Below are 20957 nucleotides of genomic sequence, written 5' to 3'. Positions count from 1 at the left end.
GGAGTGGGATGGAATACTCCCCGCTTGCCTGGATGAGTGCAGCTCCCACAACACTCAAGAAGCTCAACACCATCCAGGACAAAGCAGCTGCTTGATTGGCACCACCTCCTCCAGCTTAAGAACATAGTAAATAGGAGTGGGACAGGCCATTTGGACATTCCAGCCCCTTCCGCCATTCAATAAGACCCTGGCAGGTCTTCTACTTCAACTCCACACTCACACAATCCCATATCCTTAAATTCCCTGCGTAACTAAAAATTTATTGACCTCAATGAGGGAGATTCCACAATCCTCTGGGAGAGAGAATTTCAAAGACTCACAACCCTTTGAGTGGATAAATTTCTCCCCAGTCCAAAACGGCGGACCCCTTATCCTGAGACTGCCCCCGCCCACAGTTCTCGATTCCCCAGCCAGGGGAAACAATCTCTCAGCATCTACCTCACAACATCTCGATCTGAAACATTAACTCTGTTTCTTCCTCCGCAGATGCTGCCTGATCTGCTGAGTATTCCCAGCATTTTCTGTTTTAATTCAAATTTCCAGCATCCACAGTAATTTGCTTTTATAGATATAGAGATGTTTCCACTTGTGGACAGAGTCCAAAACTGAGGACCAACCAGAAATGATAGTCACTGTAACGAATGCTATGTTTTATAAGATGGTTATGTTTTAACTGATGTAATGAAAAAAGGTGCATGTGACCTCCTGATAGTTTTGCCTGGTAATAAGTCAATGTGGCCTGAATACCATGAAGCCAGGGAGCTTGATGAAGTGCTACTGAAGTCCATGTGTCAGATTTGACACCTAAGAACAAAGAACAGAGTATCATGACTGACTCTTCAACTAAGGGAACAGCTGCTCCCTATCCACCCTGTCAGTGCCCCTCATAATCTTGTACACCTCGATCAGGTCGCCCCTCAGTCTTCTCTGCTCCAACAAAAACAACCCAAGTCTATCAAACCTCTCTTCATAGCTTAAATGTTTCATCCCAGGCAACATCCTGGTGAATCTCCTCTGCACCCCCTCCAGTGCAATCACATCCTTCCTATAATGTGGCGACCAGAACTGCACACAGTACTCCGGCTGTGGCCTCACCAAGGTTCTATACAACTCCAACATGACCTCCCTAATTTTGTAATCTATGCCTCGATTGATAAAGGCAAGTGTCCCATAAGCCTTTTTCACCACCCCATAACATGCCCCTCCGCCTTCAGAGATCTATGGACACACACGCCAAGGCCTCTTTGTTCCACAGAACTTCCTAGTGTCATGCCGTTCATTGAATACTTCCTTGTCAAATTACTCCTTCCAAAGTGTATCACCTCACACTTTTCGGGGTTAAATTCCATCTGCCACTTATCTGCCCATTTGATCATCCCGTCTATATCTTCCTGTATCCCAAGACATTCAACTTCACTGTTAACCACCCGACCAATCTTTGTGTCATCCGCAAACTTACTAATCCTACCCCCCACATAGTCATCTATGTTGTTTATATAAATGACGAATAATAGGGGACCCAGCACAGATCCCTGTGGTACACCACTGGACACTCACTTCCAGTCACTAAAGCATCCTTCTGTCATCACCCTCTGCCTCCTACAACTAAGCCAATTTTGAATCCAACTTATCAAATTACCCTGTATCCCATGTGCATTTGCCTTCTTTATAAGTCTCCCATGTGGGACCTTGTCAAAGGCTTTGCTGAAATCCATATGAACTACATCAACTACACTACCCTCATCTACACACCTGGTCATCTCCTCAAAAAATTCAATCAAATTTGTTAGGCATGACCTCCCTCTGACAAAGCCATGCTGACTATCCCTGATCAAACCTTGCCTCTCCAAGTGGAGATAGATTCTCTCCTTCAGAAATTTCTCCAATAGTTTCCCTGTCACTGACGTGAGACTCACTGGCCTGTAGTTCCCTGGCTTATCTCTACAACCCTTCTTAAATAGCGGAACCACATTAAGATGTGGTTCTTCTTGCAAGAAAAGAATTGAATGAAACACGTGTTGAGTGGGAAGACGAAAATCAAAAATAATTTTAAAGAAATCTACTGAAAAGGGTGAGTTGTTGCCAATGACCATAAAACTATAAGAAATAGAAGCAGAAGTAGGCCATTCGGCCCATTGAGTTTGTTCCGCCATTCAATGAGATCATGGCTGATGTGATAATCCTCAACTCCACTTTCCTGCCCTTTCCCCAAAGCGTTTCATCTTGCACTCAGCAGGACTCATGCAAGAAATCCAAATTTCAAAAGTTACAACAATTTATACTGCTGGAGAAATGGGTGCTGATTGGCTGGCCAGTCAACTTTGATTGGCTGAGGGATTGCCATGGAGAAAGCAATGGTGAACTATAGGATCCCCAAGCTCCCGGGTAATTCAGAATGGGTGCAAGACTTGAACTGGTTCATTTTGTTTGCAGAGAGTGGGTCCCTATGGATGAATGTATGTCACTGAGAGCAAACGTAAATGAGCCATGTTATGTGCTTGACTCATTATCTTAATTGGTTGTTAGTGTAGTTATTAGCACACTCTGGATTGTTCATCGAGTGCTGCTCAACCATGGAACCATATCTAAGAGTGGATTGCTTTGGGTCAACTGTCACCCTTCCCCCGGTTGCATGAGAAGATTCCAGCCTCCAGTTGGCTGGCAGTTCTCAGTGGGTGGGACTTCAACCCGAGGGAAATCCTGACAGTGGCCGTTTAAATGCTTAAAGTCACTTGATTCTGTCAGCGCCTCCCTACAGAACTGATGAGGTTCCTGCTGGTTCACTGACTGGTGAGCAAGTGTCCTTGACGCTCCAACAAAACCCTGGGCATAAATGATTCAGTGAGTGGGCAACAAGGTGGCAGACAGAGTATAATGTGGGGGAGTGTGAGGTTATTCACTTTGGTCATAAGAATAGAAAAGCAGAATATTTTTTGAAAGGCGAGGAACTTGTAAATGTTGACGTTCGGAGAGACTTGGGTGTATCTGTTCAAGGAACACAAACGTTAGCTTGCAGTTACAGCAAATAATTAGGAAAGGCAAATGGCATTATTGGTCTTTACTGCAAGGAGATTGGAGTACAGGAATACAGAAGTTTTGCTGCAGCTGCACAGGGTTTTGGTGAGACCACATCTGGAATACTGTGTGCAGTTTGGGTTTCCACATTCTCTACATTTTAGAAGGATATATCTGCATTGGAAGTGGCACAGCAAAGGTTCTGAACAGGTTTGACAGGGAAGACTGGAGAGGTTATTCCTGCTGGCTGGGGGATCTAGAATATGGGGCACAGCCTCAGAATAGTGGGCTGAGATGAGGAGAATTTTCTTCACTCAAAGGATTGTGGAGTTTTGAAATTCTTTACCCTAGAGAATTGTAGATGTTCCATAGTTAAAGTTGGGAGAGCCAGATTTTTGGTCTCGCAGTGAGTTAAAGAATATGGGAAGTGGGCAGGAACATGGAGTTGAAGTCTAAGATCAGCCATGATCGTATTGAATGGTGGAGCAGGATCGATGCACCGTGTGGTCTCCTCCTGCTCCAATTTCTTATGTTCTTGTGTCCTGTAAAGACCGCAATTCTGTGGAGATTGTGCTGTAATATATAAATGCTGCGTGGGGTTTTTGAGTGTGTTAAAAAGCTGATAAGAGGTGTCTTTTATGTAGTTGAGTGTATTATTTGCCTGGTAAATAATGTTTAGTTCTGGGTGATTTTAGTTAGTTTGTTACAGTAAAAGATAACAAATGTGATCCTTTAAGTCAGTCACTGGGAGTTCAAATATATTTTTAAAAGTTATCAGTCTCTATGGGGATCGTAGCATCACTAATAAATCCAATGGGGAATTCAGGAGAAATTTCATCACCCAGAGAATGGTGAGAATGTGGAACTTGTTGAGATAAATAATATAGATTCAGTTAAGGTGAATCTGGATAAACAGAGGGGAGAGGAGAGCTAGATCTATCGAGAGGGTGAGGTGAACGTTGGAGGAGGCTCGTGTGGATCATAAATGTGAGTTTGGGCTAGCTGGGATGAATGGCCTGTTTCTGTGCTGTAGGCTCAGTGAGTTACACACTGACTCCTTCATATTAACACCCAGGCCACAAACTGCGGTCATGAATTTACTTGGATCCCAGAGTCTGACCATCTGCAGAAACATCCCAGTCAACCATTGCATATAGTGGATCCCAGGCCTGATTTCAACTCAAACCCTTATGCCCATTAACTCCCACATATCCCGGGCTCATTATAGCAGCATTAGACAGAGGAGGCTGAAATCCGACTTGCTGCATTCTGTATGTTGACCTAATACTGTGGGGAGTCAGCCTGGACAACAAGTTAGAAGAAAAGGTGACAATTGAATAGTTAACTTTACCAGCTTTGTTTGCTCTCTCACTCCCAGGACACCTTTCTCCCTCTGATTACATTTTTTCTTTCTGCTTCTTACTCTCTCTCTCTCTCTCCATCCTCTTTCTATTCCTTTGTTACCACATTTACCATTCTATGTGAAAGCCCAAAGCGGGGTGCAGTAGGGGTGGGGGAGGGATGGTGGAATGGAGTTGGGATTGGGTGGGAACTGCCCCAGTTCCAGGGTGCTCTGCTCTGCTCTGGCTCCCCTCTGTTGATGGTGAACTGCTTGTTCCGCTCCCTAACTGACATAATCCTGGAACTGCAGCAACAGGTAGTCTTGAAGGAAAGTCGGCAGTGGGAGTTCAGGGATCAGGTCCTGGAGCTGTCCCTGGAACTGGTTACGTATTGCACATCGTGCCAAGTGCTGCAGAGAACGTGGTGTTTGGGAGAGTGCGAACAGAGACTCATAGAATTCCCGGTGGTCCTGGAAGAAATATGACACAGAATTACAACACAGGAAAAGGTCATTCACTGCTAAACCTGGCTGTGACTGTGCTTATGTCCAACTTGAGCCCCCTCACACTCTAACTACCTCTTCACACTCTAACTACCTATTCACACCCACCCCCACCCCCAACCCTGTATCCCTCTATCTCCATCTAGCCCCTCAATATCACTAAAAGCAGATTGGCGGTCAGTAGCACATGTGGAATCTTGCTGTGCACTAACTGGGTGCTACATTTCCGACATTATAACAGCGACTACACGTCAAAATGTTTCATTGGCAATAAAGCAATTTGGGACATCCTGAGGTTGTAAAGGGTGCTATATAAATGCACTTTTTTCTGATGACCAGCTTATACTGATGGCTCCTCGTCCTGGACCCCACCACACAAGGGACAACAGGTCACCTGATCGAACCCCATCATCTGGGCAGAGGGGCTGAAAACAGAGGGTTAGAAAGAGGTTAACCTTTGGAACATCTGACGCATGAAGAAACTGGAAAGGTGTTTAAACTGTGACAGCTCACTGCCCCTTGGGGTGTGTCTGAAATCCTGTGACCTCAGTGGGATATTTGTCTGGCTGCTGTTCAGTATAGTGCTACCCTCACTGTACTAACAGCTTCTTTCTGGACTGGCACTTGAAGGGGATCCACTGCAGTTTGCTCACCTTTAATATTCCTTTCTATATTCTTGACAGTGAAAATAATGCTTTAAGTTGTTTTTTTAAAATTATTTCATGGGATGTGGGTGTCACTGGCAAGACCAGCATTTGTTACCCATCCCTATTTGCCCTTGAACTGAGTGGCTTGCGAAGCCATTTCAGAGGGTATTTAAGGGCCAACCACGTTGCTGTGGGTCTGGAGTCACATGTAGGCCAGACCAGGTAAGGACAGCAGATTTCCTTCCTTAAAGGACATTAGTGAACCAGATGGGTATTTATAACAAATCAGTCATAGTTTCGTCACTATTGCTGAAACTGGGGGCAGAATTTCCTGCCTATCGGGTGGGTGGGTCTGACCCAATCTCCGGTGGGCAGGGAGCCAATCACCGCCGGAGAAACGGGCCCCACCGCCATTTTACGTGGATGGGCCAATTAAGCCCCCCCCCAGTGTGATGTCCAGCGGGAAGAGGCCCTGTGCAGGTGGTGGGGGGGGTGGATTCCCCAAAAGCGAGTGTGCGCTCTGACTGTACGCACACGGTAGAGCTCACATCTCCCTGAGGCTAAGTGCAGCCTCAGGGAGATCACTGACACTTCGAAAAAGATTAGAAAAAAAAAATCCTTTGCATGTACCCCCTCATGTGACAATGAGATGGGACGTGTTCATAATCTACATTAAAACTTTATTAAACTGTTTAAATCCCTACATGAATCCTTGTCCCACCGCTGGATGAGGTTTCATGTTTTCTCTATTCCCCCCCCAGGGGCTCCTGGCTGACCCGGCAACCATAAGGTCCTTTAATTGCTTAATTGGACCCGGCAGGTCCTTTAATTGCTTAACTGATCCTGTCAATAGCCTCAACAATGCAGCAAGCCAAGGACAGACATGTGGGCAAGAGAGCAGGGTGGAGTGTTAAAATGGCAAGCGACAGGGAGGTTTGGGTCATTCTTGCGGACAGACCGTGTCCTTGGCTTGCTGCATTGTTCCAGTGAAACCCAACGCAAACTGGAGGAACAACACCTCATCTTCCGACTAGGGACTTTACAGCCTTCCGGACTGAATATTGAATTCAACAACTTTAGGTCGTGAGCTCCCTCCCCCATCCCCACCCCCTTTCTGTTTCCCCCTTCCCTTTTTTTTTCCAATAAATTATAAAGATTTTCCTTTTCCCACCTATTTCCATTATATAAAAAAAAATTAAAAAAAAACCCCACTAGAGCTATACCTTGAGTGCCCTACCATCCATTCTTAATTAGCACATTCGTTTAGATAATATCACCAACTTTAACTTTAACACCTATGTGTTCTATTGTTCTATTGTCGTTGATATCTTTTGATGATCTGCTTCAATCACTGCTTGTTTGTCCCTACAACCACACCCCACCCCCCTCCACCTCTCTCTCTCTCTCTCTCTATCTCTCCGCCCCCCACACACACACCTTAAACCAGCTTATATTTCAACTCTTTCTTGGACTCAAACTCAAGTTCTGTCGAAGGGTCACGAGGACTCGAAACGTCAACTCTTTTCTTCTCCGCCGATGCTGCCAGACCTGCTGAGTTTTTCCAGGTAATTCTGTTTTTGTTTTGGATTTCCAGCATCCGCAGTCTTTTTGTTTTTACCTCTGTATTGGGCAGGGTGACTGATGCCTTGTTAACCTCATCACATTCCACATGAACAACTGGCTGGTAAACCCAATCGGCAAATTCCCTTAAGCATCAGTGAAATGACCAGACACTGTGGGCCTGACTGGTCAGTTAGCAGGAGGTGCCAAAGGGCAGGGTGTTCCCCATTTTGGTCAGGGATCCCTTGTCCTTTCATTTCAGTGGCCTTCAGGGGTTTCCACTCTCTCAAAATCTAGGCCATCAAAAAGGGTTTGTGTCAATGATTGTTCGCTCTGAGGCAATATGCATTACCAATGTTCCTGGGAAGCTGCAAGGGTGCACAGGCACACAGAGACCTGAAAGCTACTACGTAGACCTTGTTCTGGGAGAAATAATGCACATGCAAAAAAAAATAATGGAACCTTTCATTGAAAAAAAAGGGGCCCACAGAAATAACTCGATTTTAAAGGGAACATTAGCTGTGACACTAATATTTTAAGGCGTGTCATGTCCATAAGAGATGAAAAAGGTCATGAACTGGTTAAATCAAAATTACTTTCTGATTAATTAAAATGGGCTTTGCTGGACCAAAAAAAACACAGCTGCTATAGTTCACACGATTTGCAAGTTGGCTACAGTTCTGGAAACTTCCAACAGTGATTACAGGGCAAGGGTCAACACTCATCTTTGTGGAATCTCACACCTATCATTGTGTGGACTTGTTACAATCACTGAAACAAGGGAGCAGCAAGTGGTCTGTCTCCCCAACCTGGACTTATTACAAAGAGAGAGCCAGCAAAGCTCATTATACCTGTGGAGGCACTAATAGCCACCATCTATCTCCTAAGGTGAACAATGAATTTTGACCAGAGACATCAAAGCTGATGGTTAACCTGAAACTGACTCATCAGTGGGAAACCACATGACTAAAGCTCTTTTGGCTTTTGGAAAATTTAATGTCATGTTCCTGGACTCCCAGGTCAGTCCACCATTAACATCCAGCCTGTCAACACCAAAGGTGGCCTCCAGACTGACAACAAAGCCTGCCTCAAGACTAAACACCTCAAAGCCTGGTTCTCTGGAAGATTCCTGCCATCATCTGTAGAGTGGACCAAGTCTCTGGATTAAATCACATCCTACCGCGCTTTCACCAACTTTGAAGGAATTCAGCAACTCCTGTTTGCAGCTCACTGAACCCACCTGAACTTTAACTCTGACCTGGAGGAACCCTCACTGGACTCTGACATTCACATGAATTAATATCCATGTCTTTGATTTTTTTGGTCTAAGTTATTTCTAGTTGTAAAACCCTTTTCTTTGCTATCTTCTTGTGTGTGTGTGTTGGTGTAACGACCATCCCCGGGTTTGAATGTGTGAATAAACTATTCTTCTGATTTAACCCTAAAGAGAATTTGCTGAGAGTTACTTTAAAAATTGACTCTCCAAACTGATGGTTTGGGGAAACATGCCTTAGCCTATTTCAAAAACTAAAACGCTTCTGCTTGTGGACAGGTGGTGAGATAAGTAAAGGAGATCAGGTTTGTCTCTCTCCCCTGTCTGTAACAAATAGTTGATAGCAGTCTTACAGGAGGAAGTTGTTCTCCAGCTTTATAGACCCTTGGTCAGACCCTATGTGGAGTAAATATTCAGTTCTGGGCACACGACATATATTGACCTGGCAGAGGTGTGCAGAGCAGTTTCATCGCAATGATAGCATGTTACAGGAACAGGTTTCATAGGCTTTGGGCAGAATCAGCCCAGATTTGCACCAAGTGCAGTGGTGGGCGTGGAAAATGACGTTCCCATGGCAGGCGGACTCTCATTCCCCTTCCGCGCCATCACCTCGCCACTTCAACACATCGGGCACCATATTTAAAGTCCAGCCACGCTTACACCTCTCAGTCCTTACAGTCCAGGACTGCTGCAAAGGAGACATAACCCCGAATGGCAGCTTCAGTAACACATCCACTGGGATGTCCTCTACCCCCCGCTCTGGCCACAGGATGGGCAGCAACCTCACCAACCCGGCTTGGGAAGCGGTGGTCAGTGCTGGTCAGCGCCAACGCCCTGCAGAGGAGGACAGACACCCAGGGTCACAAGATGGTGAACAATCTCTTCCCTTCCCCAGGATAAGTCACTCTCCTCATCACTCCCAACTCACACACTCACAAACCCATCACACACCCACAGGGCCCTCACTCACTGTCAGTGTGAGGGACATCACCATTCACTCTCTCACACTCACCATCATTGTCCTCATCCTGTCCATGGGACCACTCACCACCCACACAGGCCAGGTATATTTATCATCTGGCCCAGCAGGTGTCCCACGTACATCTCTATCCATGCAGGACAAGCGGGAACTCAACAAGAGGGAGACGTCACAGACCAATGGAGGGAAGCCTGAAATAAAGGTCCTCACGGACTTTGAAAACAGAGCCATCCAGCCGGCCGGTGATGACTGGGACCGGTCCTGTGCTGACAGTGAGGTCAGTGCTGCTCTACCAAGTGAGGATCCAGCAGTGCAACATCCATCAGATAACCATGCTGTGAGTGATGTGTCCTCTTTCTCAGGCCACTACCATACACTAACTATCTCCCCTTGCTTCCACAGGCACATCTGGGAAACAGCTGACAGAGTCCATGACCCAGGGTCTCCAATCAAACCCCAAAGAAACCTCTGAAGAGGAATCTGAAGACCCATCACAGCGTCACCCACACCCTCCACCAGACCCATCACAGCCTCACCCACACCCTCCACCAGCACAGAGACACACACCTCAGTGGGACCGAGCTTTAGAGTAGCCACAGGATCACAATCTGGTGAGCACATCGCACAGTCTGATCCACAGCAGGCAGAGGCTGGGACTTCCCAGATCCCCGGCACTCAGAGGAGCTGCTGGAGGCCAGAACGTTGCTGAGTCCGAGTCAGATGAGGAGCCTCTGGACTCGGTCATGTCACAGTTGCTGGAGCTGAAAAGACAAGCTCGGGAACATCAGGAAGGGATGCCGGCTGTACTCCTCAGAGTGTAAGGCACGATGGAGGAGTCTGTCCACATTCAGGCTGAGGTGATAGCGCCGGCATTGCCAATGCACCGAGGTCAACACTGGCAGGATGGCGGCCGCCATGGAGACCTTGGTCCAGGACATCACTCCTGCACTTACTGCGCGGGCTCTACTCCATTGTTGATGCCATAGTTGGCCTCCAACAGTGTGTACATGAGAGGGGTACAGGGCTCGATCTCACCCCAGCTACCCCCGCTCCTCACGGAGTCAACCAGGGACCCTCGAGCACCCATAGGGAGGAGGATCAGCAGGTGCTCACTCCGGCCCATCCACCCAGGTGACTCTGGGAGTGACCGGCCCATCTGAATCCCCTCTTCCTGTGACCTCAGCAGCTCCAGCTCCACAGGCCACACAGCAGGACCCTGAAAGCAGGCCAGACCCTCCAAGTCTTGACCCTCCAGAGGACGCCCGCCAAAGTCATCACAGACAGGGTGTCACAGTCAGCAGGCTGCCCCCACCTCCACTGTGGATGTCTGGGGAGCACCAAGATGTAGCAGCAGGGTTAGGACAGTTAGGTAAAAGTAGTTGCACAGCCTGGACACGAGTGTTAATCACTTGTACATAATATTCACTATTGTCAATAAACTCCCAAGAATATCTCCCTGCCTATGTCTCCTTGTTCTGATGAACAGTGTTCTTGTCACTCAGATGTGAAACCTTTCTGCACAAGACAAAGGCAGGTGTCTCAGTCCAGGGCCTCTTCCCTGTGTCTGTGCAGCCTTCAGACCACAGTGATGGTCCAGCCTCACACTCCCTGGACACATTACTGATGCCTGTACCTCAGCAGTGCTGGTCATTGCTGCCAGAATGTAGTGGGCAGGCGCCACAGAGTTCTCTCATACTCTCTGTGTGTCTCTCAGCACCTTTAAGGTGGGGCTGGCCCCCATCACACCAGCATCTGTGACCAGTGATGCTGTGCACCAGCTCCTGATGGGCTGAGGTGCTGAAGGTGGACACAGCATCAGATGTGTCTAAAGTTTCATGGCTGCGTCTCTGGGATGGCCCTGATCATGGAGCGTGAGTGAGCTGCCCTCGGTCAGACAGGAGTCAGACATTCTCAGAGGCCGTGTGAAGATCTATGGAGTGTCCTCACTGCATGTTGTCATCATCCTCCTGTGATTGAGTGACTATTAGGGCCTCCACTGCCTCTCCATGACAGGAGCATTCTCCCAGAGGGTATTGGCACTGAGATAAGCCAGACTGGAGTCACATGTTCACAACTGTGATGTGAGGATCTATGGGGACACCTCACTGCATGTCCTCATCATCCTCCACAAATCTGGCAGCTATGAGGGCCTCCCGAGTGTTCCTGCCTCATCTGGTCAGTGCGAGAGCCTCATCCCCATCATCATCACCACCGAGGACCTCCTCACCCTCATCCCCATCAACATCCTCCTCATCAGAGGAGACCTCCAGCTCCTCCATCTCCTCCTCAGCCAGTCCCTCTCCCTGTTGCAGCGCCAGGTTGTAAAGGGGGCAGCAGACGACGACGAGGTGTGACACCCTCTGTGGACTGTATTGCAGGGCCCCACCAGACCGGTCCAGGCACCGGAACCACATCTTCAGCATCCCGATGGGCAGCTCCACCAAGTTGCAGGTTGCAGTATGAGCTTCATTATAGCGTCGCTCTGCTGCAGTCTGAGGCTGCTGCTTGGGTGTCATCAGACACGGCCTCTGTGGGTGGCCCTTGTCCCCGAGGAGCCAAACCTGCAGCCTCTGTGGACACTGGGAGACTGCAGGGATCTGTGAGTGAGTCAGGATGTAGGCATCGTGCACACTCCCTGGAAACCGTGCTCACACCTGCAGGATGGGTTTGTGGAGGTCGCCCACCAGCTGCACGTTCAGTGAGTGGAAGCCCTTGTGGTTGATGAAGTCCAGCGAGTGTAGCGATGGAGACCTGAGCACCACTTGAGTGCAGTCAGTCACACCCTGTACCTGTGGGAATCCTGAGATCAGGGTGAATCCAATGGCCCCGGCATCCTGGCTGTCCAGGTCCCAGGCGAAATGCACACAGTTGTTGCCATGGAGAAGATGTATCCGTGACCTCATGGATATACTTGTGGTGGTGGATTGTGAAATCCCACAGAGGTCGCCTGTGGAGCCCTGAAAGGAGCCACTGGTGTAGAAATTGAGCATCACAGTCACTTCCACAGCCACTGGCAGTGGATGCCCTCCATGTCCCCTTGGCACCAAGTCCTGCAGTGAGTGGCAGATGTGAGTCACCAGCTCCCTAGACATGCACAGTCGATGGTTCTCAGTCATCTGCAGGATTGGTAGGCGGTGTCCATAGACCCTGGGTGTTGCTAGGCACAGACCAGCCACAGCTCACTGTCACTCCTGGACAGTGTGTGTGAGACCCCCTGCTGCCCCTTCTTCCTGAGGTTGCTGCTCCTGCCTCTGCACAGTCTGGCACCTGCGTCACTCTCGGCTCCATCGTCCCTGCTCCCAGTAAAGCCATCAGGCACGCAGCCAGGTCACCAGGCTCCATGTTCCTGATGTTCTTCTTCTGCAGGATGAAAGAGAGAGACGTGTGGGTTAGCATGGGTGTACAAAGAACCTGTCTTGGTTAAGTCTGGAGGCCCCTTAATGCATCCCGGAGATTCCTGGCCACCACTTGGATGCCCAGAGTTCAGTGCGCTGCTTGGCTGCCCGAAACCCCACCCACCTCTGCCCCACTCCACCTGAGCAACTGGCGGCAGCTTTGCCCATTGGACTGCAGGCTGTGCTCTCAGCTCAGGCACAGGCATTCTCCTAACCCACACTGCAAGGCTGCACTGTTAGCTTCAACCGTGGGGGAGACTGGGCCAAACTGGGATGATGACATTGCAAGAGGCTGTGAGCACCTCCAGCAGTGACTGCTCCGTGGCCAGATTTAGCGAGGAGATTGTACAACGTGTCCAGTGTTCTGCAGTCCAATAAAACACTCATTAGTTTGCAGTCTGTGCCCGAGGGGTGAAAAGCTCTGGAACACTCATTGGAACTTTGATGTCTCTGTGTTTCTTGAGGGGGTAGATAAGCTAGAGGCTCGATCCCAACAATATCAGTGTGGCTGTGTCTGAACTGTCTCAGCTGCAGAAGAATGGTCACTTTACACAGGGTTTCCCTAATGTGTGGCCGCTTCCCTCCCTCCCAAGCCCCACATGCTCGTGCACTACCTTCAACCACAGGGCAGCCCTTGCCCCCTGCCCAGTTGCTTTCCTTGTGAGTGCTACACAAAGTTACTGTGCATTTACCTCCAGGTTCCCCTCACAGTGCAGCTGCCAAGTGCACACCTGGTATCTGCTGTTGTGAAACATGTTGGTGAGCAATCACACCGGTGTGCCAGGCGATCCAGTGGGGGGTGGGGTTGAGTCCGGCGGCCTGGCCTTATAATGATATTCTGATGTGTTAGAACGAGTTTCCCGATGTCCAGTGGTGGGGAACGCAGCTCCCTATCGAAGGGCTGAGTGGATGATCACAAACTGATTTCACAACTTTGTGAAACTGATTTCTGGCCTTCTCACCGTATTGTCCGCTCACACAGCTGAGCATACCCAACACCAGCAGACACAGAAAATCCCACCCTTTATTTCCAGGAATCACGCATGTTGGGGTGTGATCTGATCCAGATGTTTAAAATGAGAAAGTGATTTGATAAGATAGATTCCAAGCTGCTAACTCCTTGCCCCTCCCAGGCCTCTGTGACAGACTGAAGACTGAACAAGGTTGTTTGAAGCTTTGCTATCCAGCTTAACTCTGAGTTGAATTCCTAACCACATACCCCTCCATCACTAGAGCCATCTATTTTCACCTGGTAATATTGGCTCTGCCTCTGTCTCAACCCCTCAGCTGTTGAAACCCTCATTTAATCCCTCTAGACTTGACTATTCCAATGCTCTCCAGCTCAGCCTCCCATCTTAAACCCACAGCAAACTTGAGCTCAGCCTAAACTCTGCTGCCCAGTGGCCTATCTTGTGGCAAGTCCTGTTCATCCATCACCCCTGAACTCGCCAATCTCCATTGGCTCTCTCTCCGACAATGCCTTGATTTTAAACTTCTCACCCTTGTTTTCATATCCCTGCATGGCCTCACTCCTCCCTATCTCTGTAACCTCCACCAGACCCACAATCTATTTGGAAGCAAATGGGCGTATTAGTGAGAGGCAGCATGGTTTTGTGAAGGGGAGGTCATGTCTCACTAACTTGATCGAGTTTTTCGAGGAAGTGACAAAGATGCTTGACAATGGAAGGGCAGTGGATGTTATCAAATGGATTTCAGTAAGGCCTTTGACAAGGTCCCTCATGGCAGACTGGTACAGAAGGTAAAGTCGCACGGGATCAGAGGTGAGCTGGCAAGATGGATACAGAATTGGCTTGGTCACAGAAGACAGAGGGTAGCAGTGGAAGGGTGCTTTTCTGAATGGAGAGCTGTGACTGGTGGTGTTCCGCAGGGTTCAGTGCTGGGACCTTTGCTGTTTGTAGTATACATAAATGATTTGGAGGAAAATGTAGCTGGGCTAATTAGTAAGTTTGCAGATGACACTAAGGCTGGAGGAGTTGCAGATAGTGAAGAGGATTGTCAAAGGATACAACAGGATATAGATCGGTTGGAGACTTGGATGGAGAAATGGCAGATGGAGTTTAATCTGGACAAATGCGAGGTAATGCATTTTGGAAGGTCTAATACAGACAGGAATTATACAGTAAATGGCAGAACCCTTAAGTGCATCGATGGGCAGAGGGATCTGGGTGTACAGGTCCACAGGTCACTGAAAGTGGCAACGCAGGTGGATAAGGTAGTCAGGAAGGCATATGACATGCTTGCCTTCATTGGCAGGGGTATTGAGTATAAAAGCTGGGAAGTCATGCTGCAGCTGTATAGAACCTTGGTTAGGCAACACTTGGAATATTGCGTGCAATTCTGGTCACCAAATTAACAGAAGGATATGGAGGCATTGGAGAGGGTGCAGAGAAGGTTTACCAGGATGCTGCCTGGTCTGGAGGTTATTAGCTATGAGGAGAGGTTGGAGAAACTCGGATTGTTCTCACTAGAGCGACGGAGATTGAGGGGCGACTTAATAGAAGTTTACAAAATTATGAGTGGCATGGACAGAGTAGATAGTCAGAAGCTTTTTCCCAGGGTGGAAGAGTCAATTACTAGGGGACATAGATTTAAAGTGAGAGGAGAAAACTATAGAGGAAATGTGCGGGGCAAGTTTTTTACGCAGAGGGTAGTGAGTGTCTGGAATTCGCTGCCAGAGGACGTGGTGGAAGCAGGTACGATAGTGGTGTTTAAGAGACAGCTTGACAAATACATGAATAGGATGGGAATAGAGGGATACGGACCACGGAAGTGCAAAATGTTTTAGTTTGACGGGCAATATGATCAGCGCAGGCTTGGAGGGCCGAAGGGCCTGTTCCTGTGCTGTACTTTTCTCTGTTCTTTGTTCTAATCCCCTGAGATCTCTCCTCTAATTCTGGCCTTTTTTTTATTTATTCATTCCCGTGATGTGGGTGTCACTGGCTGGGCCAGCATTTATTGCCCATCCCTAATTGCCCTTGTTCACAGGCCATTTTAAGAGTGAACCACATTGCTGTGGGTCTGGAGTCACATGTAGGCCAGACCAGGTAAGGACAGCAGATTTCCTTCCTTAATTGCACCTTCCTGATTTTAATCGCTCCACCAGTGGTGGCCGTGCCTTCAGCTGCCTCGGCCCCAGGCTCTGACAGTCCCCACCTAAGCCTCCCCACCTCTCTATCTCACTTTCCTCCTTTAAGACTCCTTAAAATTGGCCTCTTTGAACCAGCTTTTGGTTATATGGCCGAATATCTCTGTGTGGCTTAGTGCCACAGTCCGATAACGCCTCTGAAGCACCTTAGGACACTGTATTACATTAAAAGTGCTACATAAATGCAAGTTATTGTTGCTGCAGGAGCCAGTGGTCGTTATTCAGTGGCCACAGGTAACATCCTCCTTTTAACCAAGGAGCAGCAAAGCACAAAGCCCTCCTTGTGCAGCTCACTGGAATTCGGGCTCATGGGGTGGGGTTTCCTGTTCAATCTTTTTCAAACTCTGGATACAGGTTGTACCTGGAGCACCTCCAGGGGCACGGATTCCACCCAGTCGTCCGTCACTTTCAGCCGATCGTAAACATTGATGAGAACCTCGATCGTCCGTGGAGACTTTGAGCAGAACTTCAAAACCTGGTACCGAGACAGAGAAAAGTGTAAGATTGGCGTGGCAGGGCTGGGGTCACTGGTGCAGGGTTGGTGGGGGGCAGGGGGGGTATATGTGCCACCCGGGGAGGGGGGGGAGTGTGAGGGGTGGGTGGGGATACATTGCACTGGGTCTTGGGTTTCTTAAATAGAGGCAGCGGGTACCAATGCAGGGAAGTTTTGTTGAACCTTTATAAAGCTCTGGTTAGGCCACAGTTCGAGAATTGTGTCCAGTTCTGGTCACCACGCATTAGGAAGGATGTGGGGGTCCTTGAGGGGGTGCGGAGGAGATTTACCCGAATGGCTTCAGGGATGAGGGGGTTTTTAGCTACGAGGTTAGGTGGGGGAAGCTGGGGTTGTTCACCTTGGAGCGAAGGAAATTGAGGGGAGATTTGACAGAGGGGACAAGATGATGGCAGGTTTTGATAAGGTAGAGAAAGAAAATAAAAATGGCAATTGTGAGGGCATGAAAGCAGAGCTGGCTAAAGTGAACTGGCAAATGAGGTTAAGGGATAGGTCAATTGAGGTTCAGAGGCAGACGTTTAAAGCGATATTTCAGAATACACAGAATACATACATTCCATGGGGAGGGTCCACCTTCTGTGGTTAACTAAAAAAGTTAAAGACTGTATCAGACTTAAAGAAAAAGCATATAATTACATAAATACAGGTGACAGGTCAGAAGATTGGAAAGAACATAAAGAACAGCAAAGAATGACAAAAAAATTAATAAGGAGGGAAAAATTAGAGTTTGAGAGAAAGCTGGCTGGTAACATAAAGACCGATAGTAAGAGTTTCTGTAGATATTTAAATAAGAAGAGTTAACAAAGTGAGCGTTGGTCCTATAGGAAGTGTCCAGGGAATTGATAATGGAAAGTAGGGAGATGGTGGATGAATTAAGCAGGTATTTTGCATTGGTCTTTACTATAGAGGATACAAGTAACATCCCAGAAATAGCTGTAAATCAGGAAATGGAAGAGAGGGAGGAACTCAGGAAAATTACAATCACCAGGGAAGTGGTACTGAGTTAATTGTTGGGGCTGCGGGCTGACAAATCCCCAGGTCCGGATGGACTTCACCCTCAGGTCTTGAAAGAAGTGGCTCATGAGATAGTTGACGTGTTGAATTTTTGAAAATTCCCTAGATTCGGGAAGGTTCCATGAAATTGGAAAATAGCAAATGTTACTCTTTTGTTCAAAAAGGGAGGGAGACAGAAAGCAAGAAACTACAGGCCAGTTAGCTTAACATCTGTCATAGGGAAATATTGGAAACTGTTATTAAAGATGTTATAGCAGGACACATGGGAAAATTCAAGGCAATCAGAGTCAACATGGTTTAGTGAAAGGGAAATCATATTTAATTAATTTATTGCAGTGGTTTGAAGGAGTCATATTTGCTGTGGATAAAGGGGAACCGGTGGATGTACTTACTTAGATTTCCAGAAGGCATTTGATAAGGTGCCACATCAAAGGTTATTGCAGATAAATAAAAGCTCATGGTGTAACGAGTAACATATTGACATGAATAGAAGATAGGTTAGCTAATAGGAAACAGAGGGTAGGCATAAATGGATCTTTTTCTAGTTGGCAGGTCATTCAACCCACCGAGTCTGCTCCACCATTCAATGAGATCATGGCTGATCTAATAATCCTCAACTCCACTTTCCTGCCTTTTCCCCATAACCCTTGATACTCTTACTGATTAAAAATCTGTCTATCTCAGCCTTGAATGTACTTAACAACCCAGCCTCTATAGCCCTATGCGGTAAAGAATTCCACAGATTCACTACCCTCTGAGAAGAAATTCCTCCTTATCTCTGTCTTAAATGGACGACCCCCTACACTGAGATTATGTCTCCTGGTCCTAGACTCTCTCACAAGGGGAAACAACCTTTCAGCATCTACCCTGTCAAGCCCCCTAAGAATCTTATATCTTTCAATAAAATCACTTCTCATTCTTCTAAACTCCAATGAGTACAGGCCCAACCTACTCAACCTCTCCTCATAAGAAAACCCCTCCATACCCAGGATCAACCTAGTGAACCTTCTCTGAACTGCCTCCAATGCCAGTATATCTTTCCTTAGATAAGGGGACCAAAACTGTTCACAGTATTCTAGGTGTGGTCTAACTAGTGCCTTGTGTAGTTTTAGCAAGACTTCCCTATTTTTATACTCCATTCCCTTTGAAATAAAGGCCAACATTCCAATTGCCTTCCCTGTTACCTGCTGAACTTGTATGTTAGCTTTTTGGGATTCATGCACGAGGACCCCCAAATCCCTCTGTGCTGCAGCTTTCTGCAGTCTTTCTCAATTTAAATAATATTCAGCTCCTCTATTCTTCCTGCCAAAGTGCATAACCTCTCATTTTCCCACATTAGATTCCATCTACCAAGTTTTTGCCCGCTCACCTAAACTGTCAATATCCCTCTGTAGACTCTTTCACCCTCACCACTTGCCTTCCCACCTATTTTTGTATCATCTGCAAACTTGGCGACCCATGATTAATATACTGCCTTTTTTACATGCCCTCATTATTTCCTGATTGATCCTCTGTCTGACAGTATAGCTACTGTTAGGGGGCCTATAGATCACTCTCAACAGTATTTTCTTCCCCTTGGTATTTCTTACCTCTACCCATATGGATTCTACATCTTCCAGTCCAAGATCCTTTCTTGCTATTATACTTATTCCATCTGGTACTAACGAAGCTCCCCCACCCCCCTTTCCTTCTTGCCTGTTCCTTTGAACAGTCACATACCCCAAAATATTTAGCTTCCAGCTTTGATCTCCTTGTAACCACGTCTCTTTAAATGCTATAGGATCATACCCGTTAATCTCTATTTGTGCCGTTAATTCATTTATTTTGTTGTGAATATTATGTGCATTTAAGCAAAGAGCCAATAATTTTGCCTTTTTACCATTTTTTTCCCCTTTGACCCTATTTGCTGCTGTTTTTTTATGTGTGTACTCTCTGCCCCTTCCTGTCACACTCTGGGTATCATTACCTAAATAGCTGCCCTACAATACTACCATATCCTTTTGCTATGTTAGCCTACATATCCCATCTCCAGAACCCTCCCCCCTTCTATTTAGTTTATAGCCCTCTCTGCAGCCCTGATTATTCTATTCGCCAGGACACGGGTCCCAGCACAGTTCAAGTGAAGCCTGCTCTACCAGAACAGCTCCCTTCTACCCCAGTACTGGTGCCAGTGCCCCATGAACTGAAACCCATTCCTCCTACACCAGTCTCTGAGCCATGCATTTAACTCTTTGACTTTATTTACCCTATGCCAGTTTGCCCGTGGCTCAGGTTGTAATCCTGAGATTATTACCTTGGAGGTTCTGCTTTTTAATTTAGCTCCTAACAGTTCAAATTCTTTCAGCAGAACCTCCTTTCCAATCCCATCAATGTTGTAGGTACCAATGTGGATAATGACAACTGGATCCCTCCCCTCCCACTCCAAGTTCCTCTCCAGCCCTGAGGAGATGTCTTTAACCCTGGCACCGGGCAGGCAACACAGCCTTCAGGACTCATGCTCACGGCTGCAGAGAACAGTATCTATCCCTTTAATTATACTGACCCCTACCACCACTACGTTCCTATTTCCTCCCCCTACTTGAATGTCTCCCTTTACCTCTGTGCCGTGGTCAGTTCACTCACTGTCCCTGCAGTCCCCACTCTCATCCACACAGCACGATGTGACAAGTGGAGTGCCACAGGGAGTAGTGCTGAGGCCTCAGCTTTTTGCCATTAATATAAATGACTTGGATGAAGGGAGGACGAAGGTATTGTGGCTAAATTTGCTGTTGACAGAAAGACAGGTAGGAGAGTAAGTTGTGAAGAGGACAAATGGAGGCTACAAAGGGATATAGATCGGTTAAACGAATGGGCAAAGATCTAGCAATTGGAGTATAATGTGGGCAAATGTGTAATCATTCATTTTGGCAGGAAGGATAAAAAAGAAGCTTATTATCTAAATGGTGAGAGATTGCAGAGCTCTGAGATTCAGAGGGATCTGGGTTTCCTAGTGCATGAATCACAAAAGGTTAGTATGCAGGTACAGCAGGTAATTAGGAAAACTAATAGAATGTTATCATTTACTGTGAGGGGAATTGAATATAAAAGTAGGGAGGTTATGCTTCAGTTACACAGGGAATTGGTGAGACCACATCTGGAGTATTGTGTACAGTATTGGTCCCTTATTTAAGGAAGGATGTAAATGTGTTAGAAGCAGTTCAGAGAAGGTTTAACAGATTAATACCAGGAATGGGTGGGTTGTCCTATGAGGAAAGGCTGGACAGGTCAGGCTTGTATCCGTTGGACTTTAGAAGAGTAAGAGGTGACTTTATTGAAACCTTTAAGATCCTGAGGGGTCTTGACAGGGAGGATGTGGAGAGAATGCTTCCTCTTGTGGGAGAATCTAGAACTAGGGGTCACTGTTTAAAAATAAGGGGTTGCTCATTTAAAATAGACAAGGAGAATTTTTTTATATTCATTCATGGGATGTGGGTGTCACTGGCCAGCCCAGCATTTATTGCCCATCCAACCTGCCCTAGGTCAGAGGGTATTTAAGAGTCAACCATGTTGCTGTG

The 20957-nt window shown here is 47.2% G+C and overlaps 1 protein-coding gene across 2 annotated transcripts in view; it reads right to left on the bottom strand.

Annotated features, from left to right (window-relative positions):
* Positions 1 to 3085: 3085 nt before the first annotated feature.
* Positions 3086 to 20957, bottom strand: part of asb10 (ankyrin repeat and SOCS box containing 10) — a 34292-nt gene continuing 16420 nt past the window's right edge. The window contains exons 4-6 of one of the 2 annotated variants that reach the window (XM_041189082.1): positions 16943 to 16975; positions 16240 to 16353; positions 3086 to 4825 (exon numbers count right to left, since the gene is read on the bottom strand). In XM_041189082.1, coding sequence (XP_041045016.1) covers positions 4640 to 4825; positions 16240 to 16353; positions 16943 to 16975 — 333 coding nt within the window. In that variant the 3' untranslated portion in view covers positions 3086 to 4639. The remainder of the gene's footprint in view (positions 4826 to 16239; positions 16354 to 16942; positions 16976 to 20957) is intronic. The other variant, XM_041189083.1, reaches the window with a different exon arrangement.

This window comes from Carcharodon carcharias, chromosome 6 (assembly GCF_017639515.1).
Source record: "Carcharodon carcharias isolate sCarCar2 chromosome 6, sCarCar2.pri, whole genome shotgun sequence".
Taxonomy (NCBI): Eukaryota; Metazoa; Chordata; class Chondrichthyes; order Lamniformes; family Lamnidae; genus Carcharodon; species Carcharodon carcharias.
Note: the sequence above shows the minus strand (reverse complement) of the source record. Positions and strands in the feature narration are given on the sequence as shown.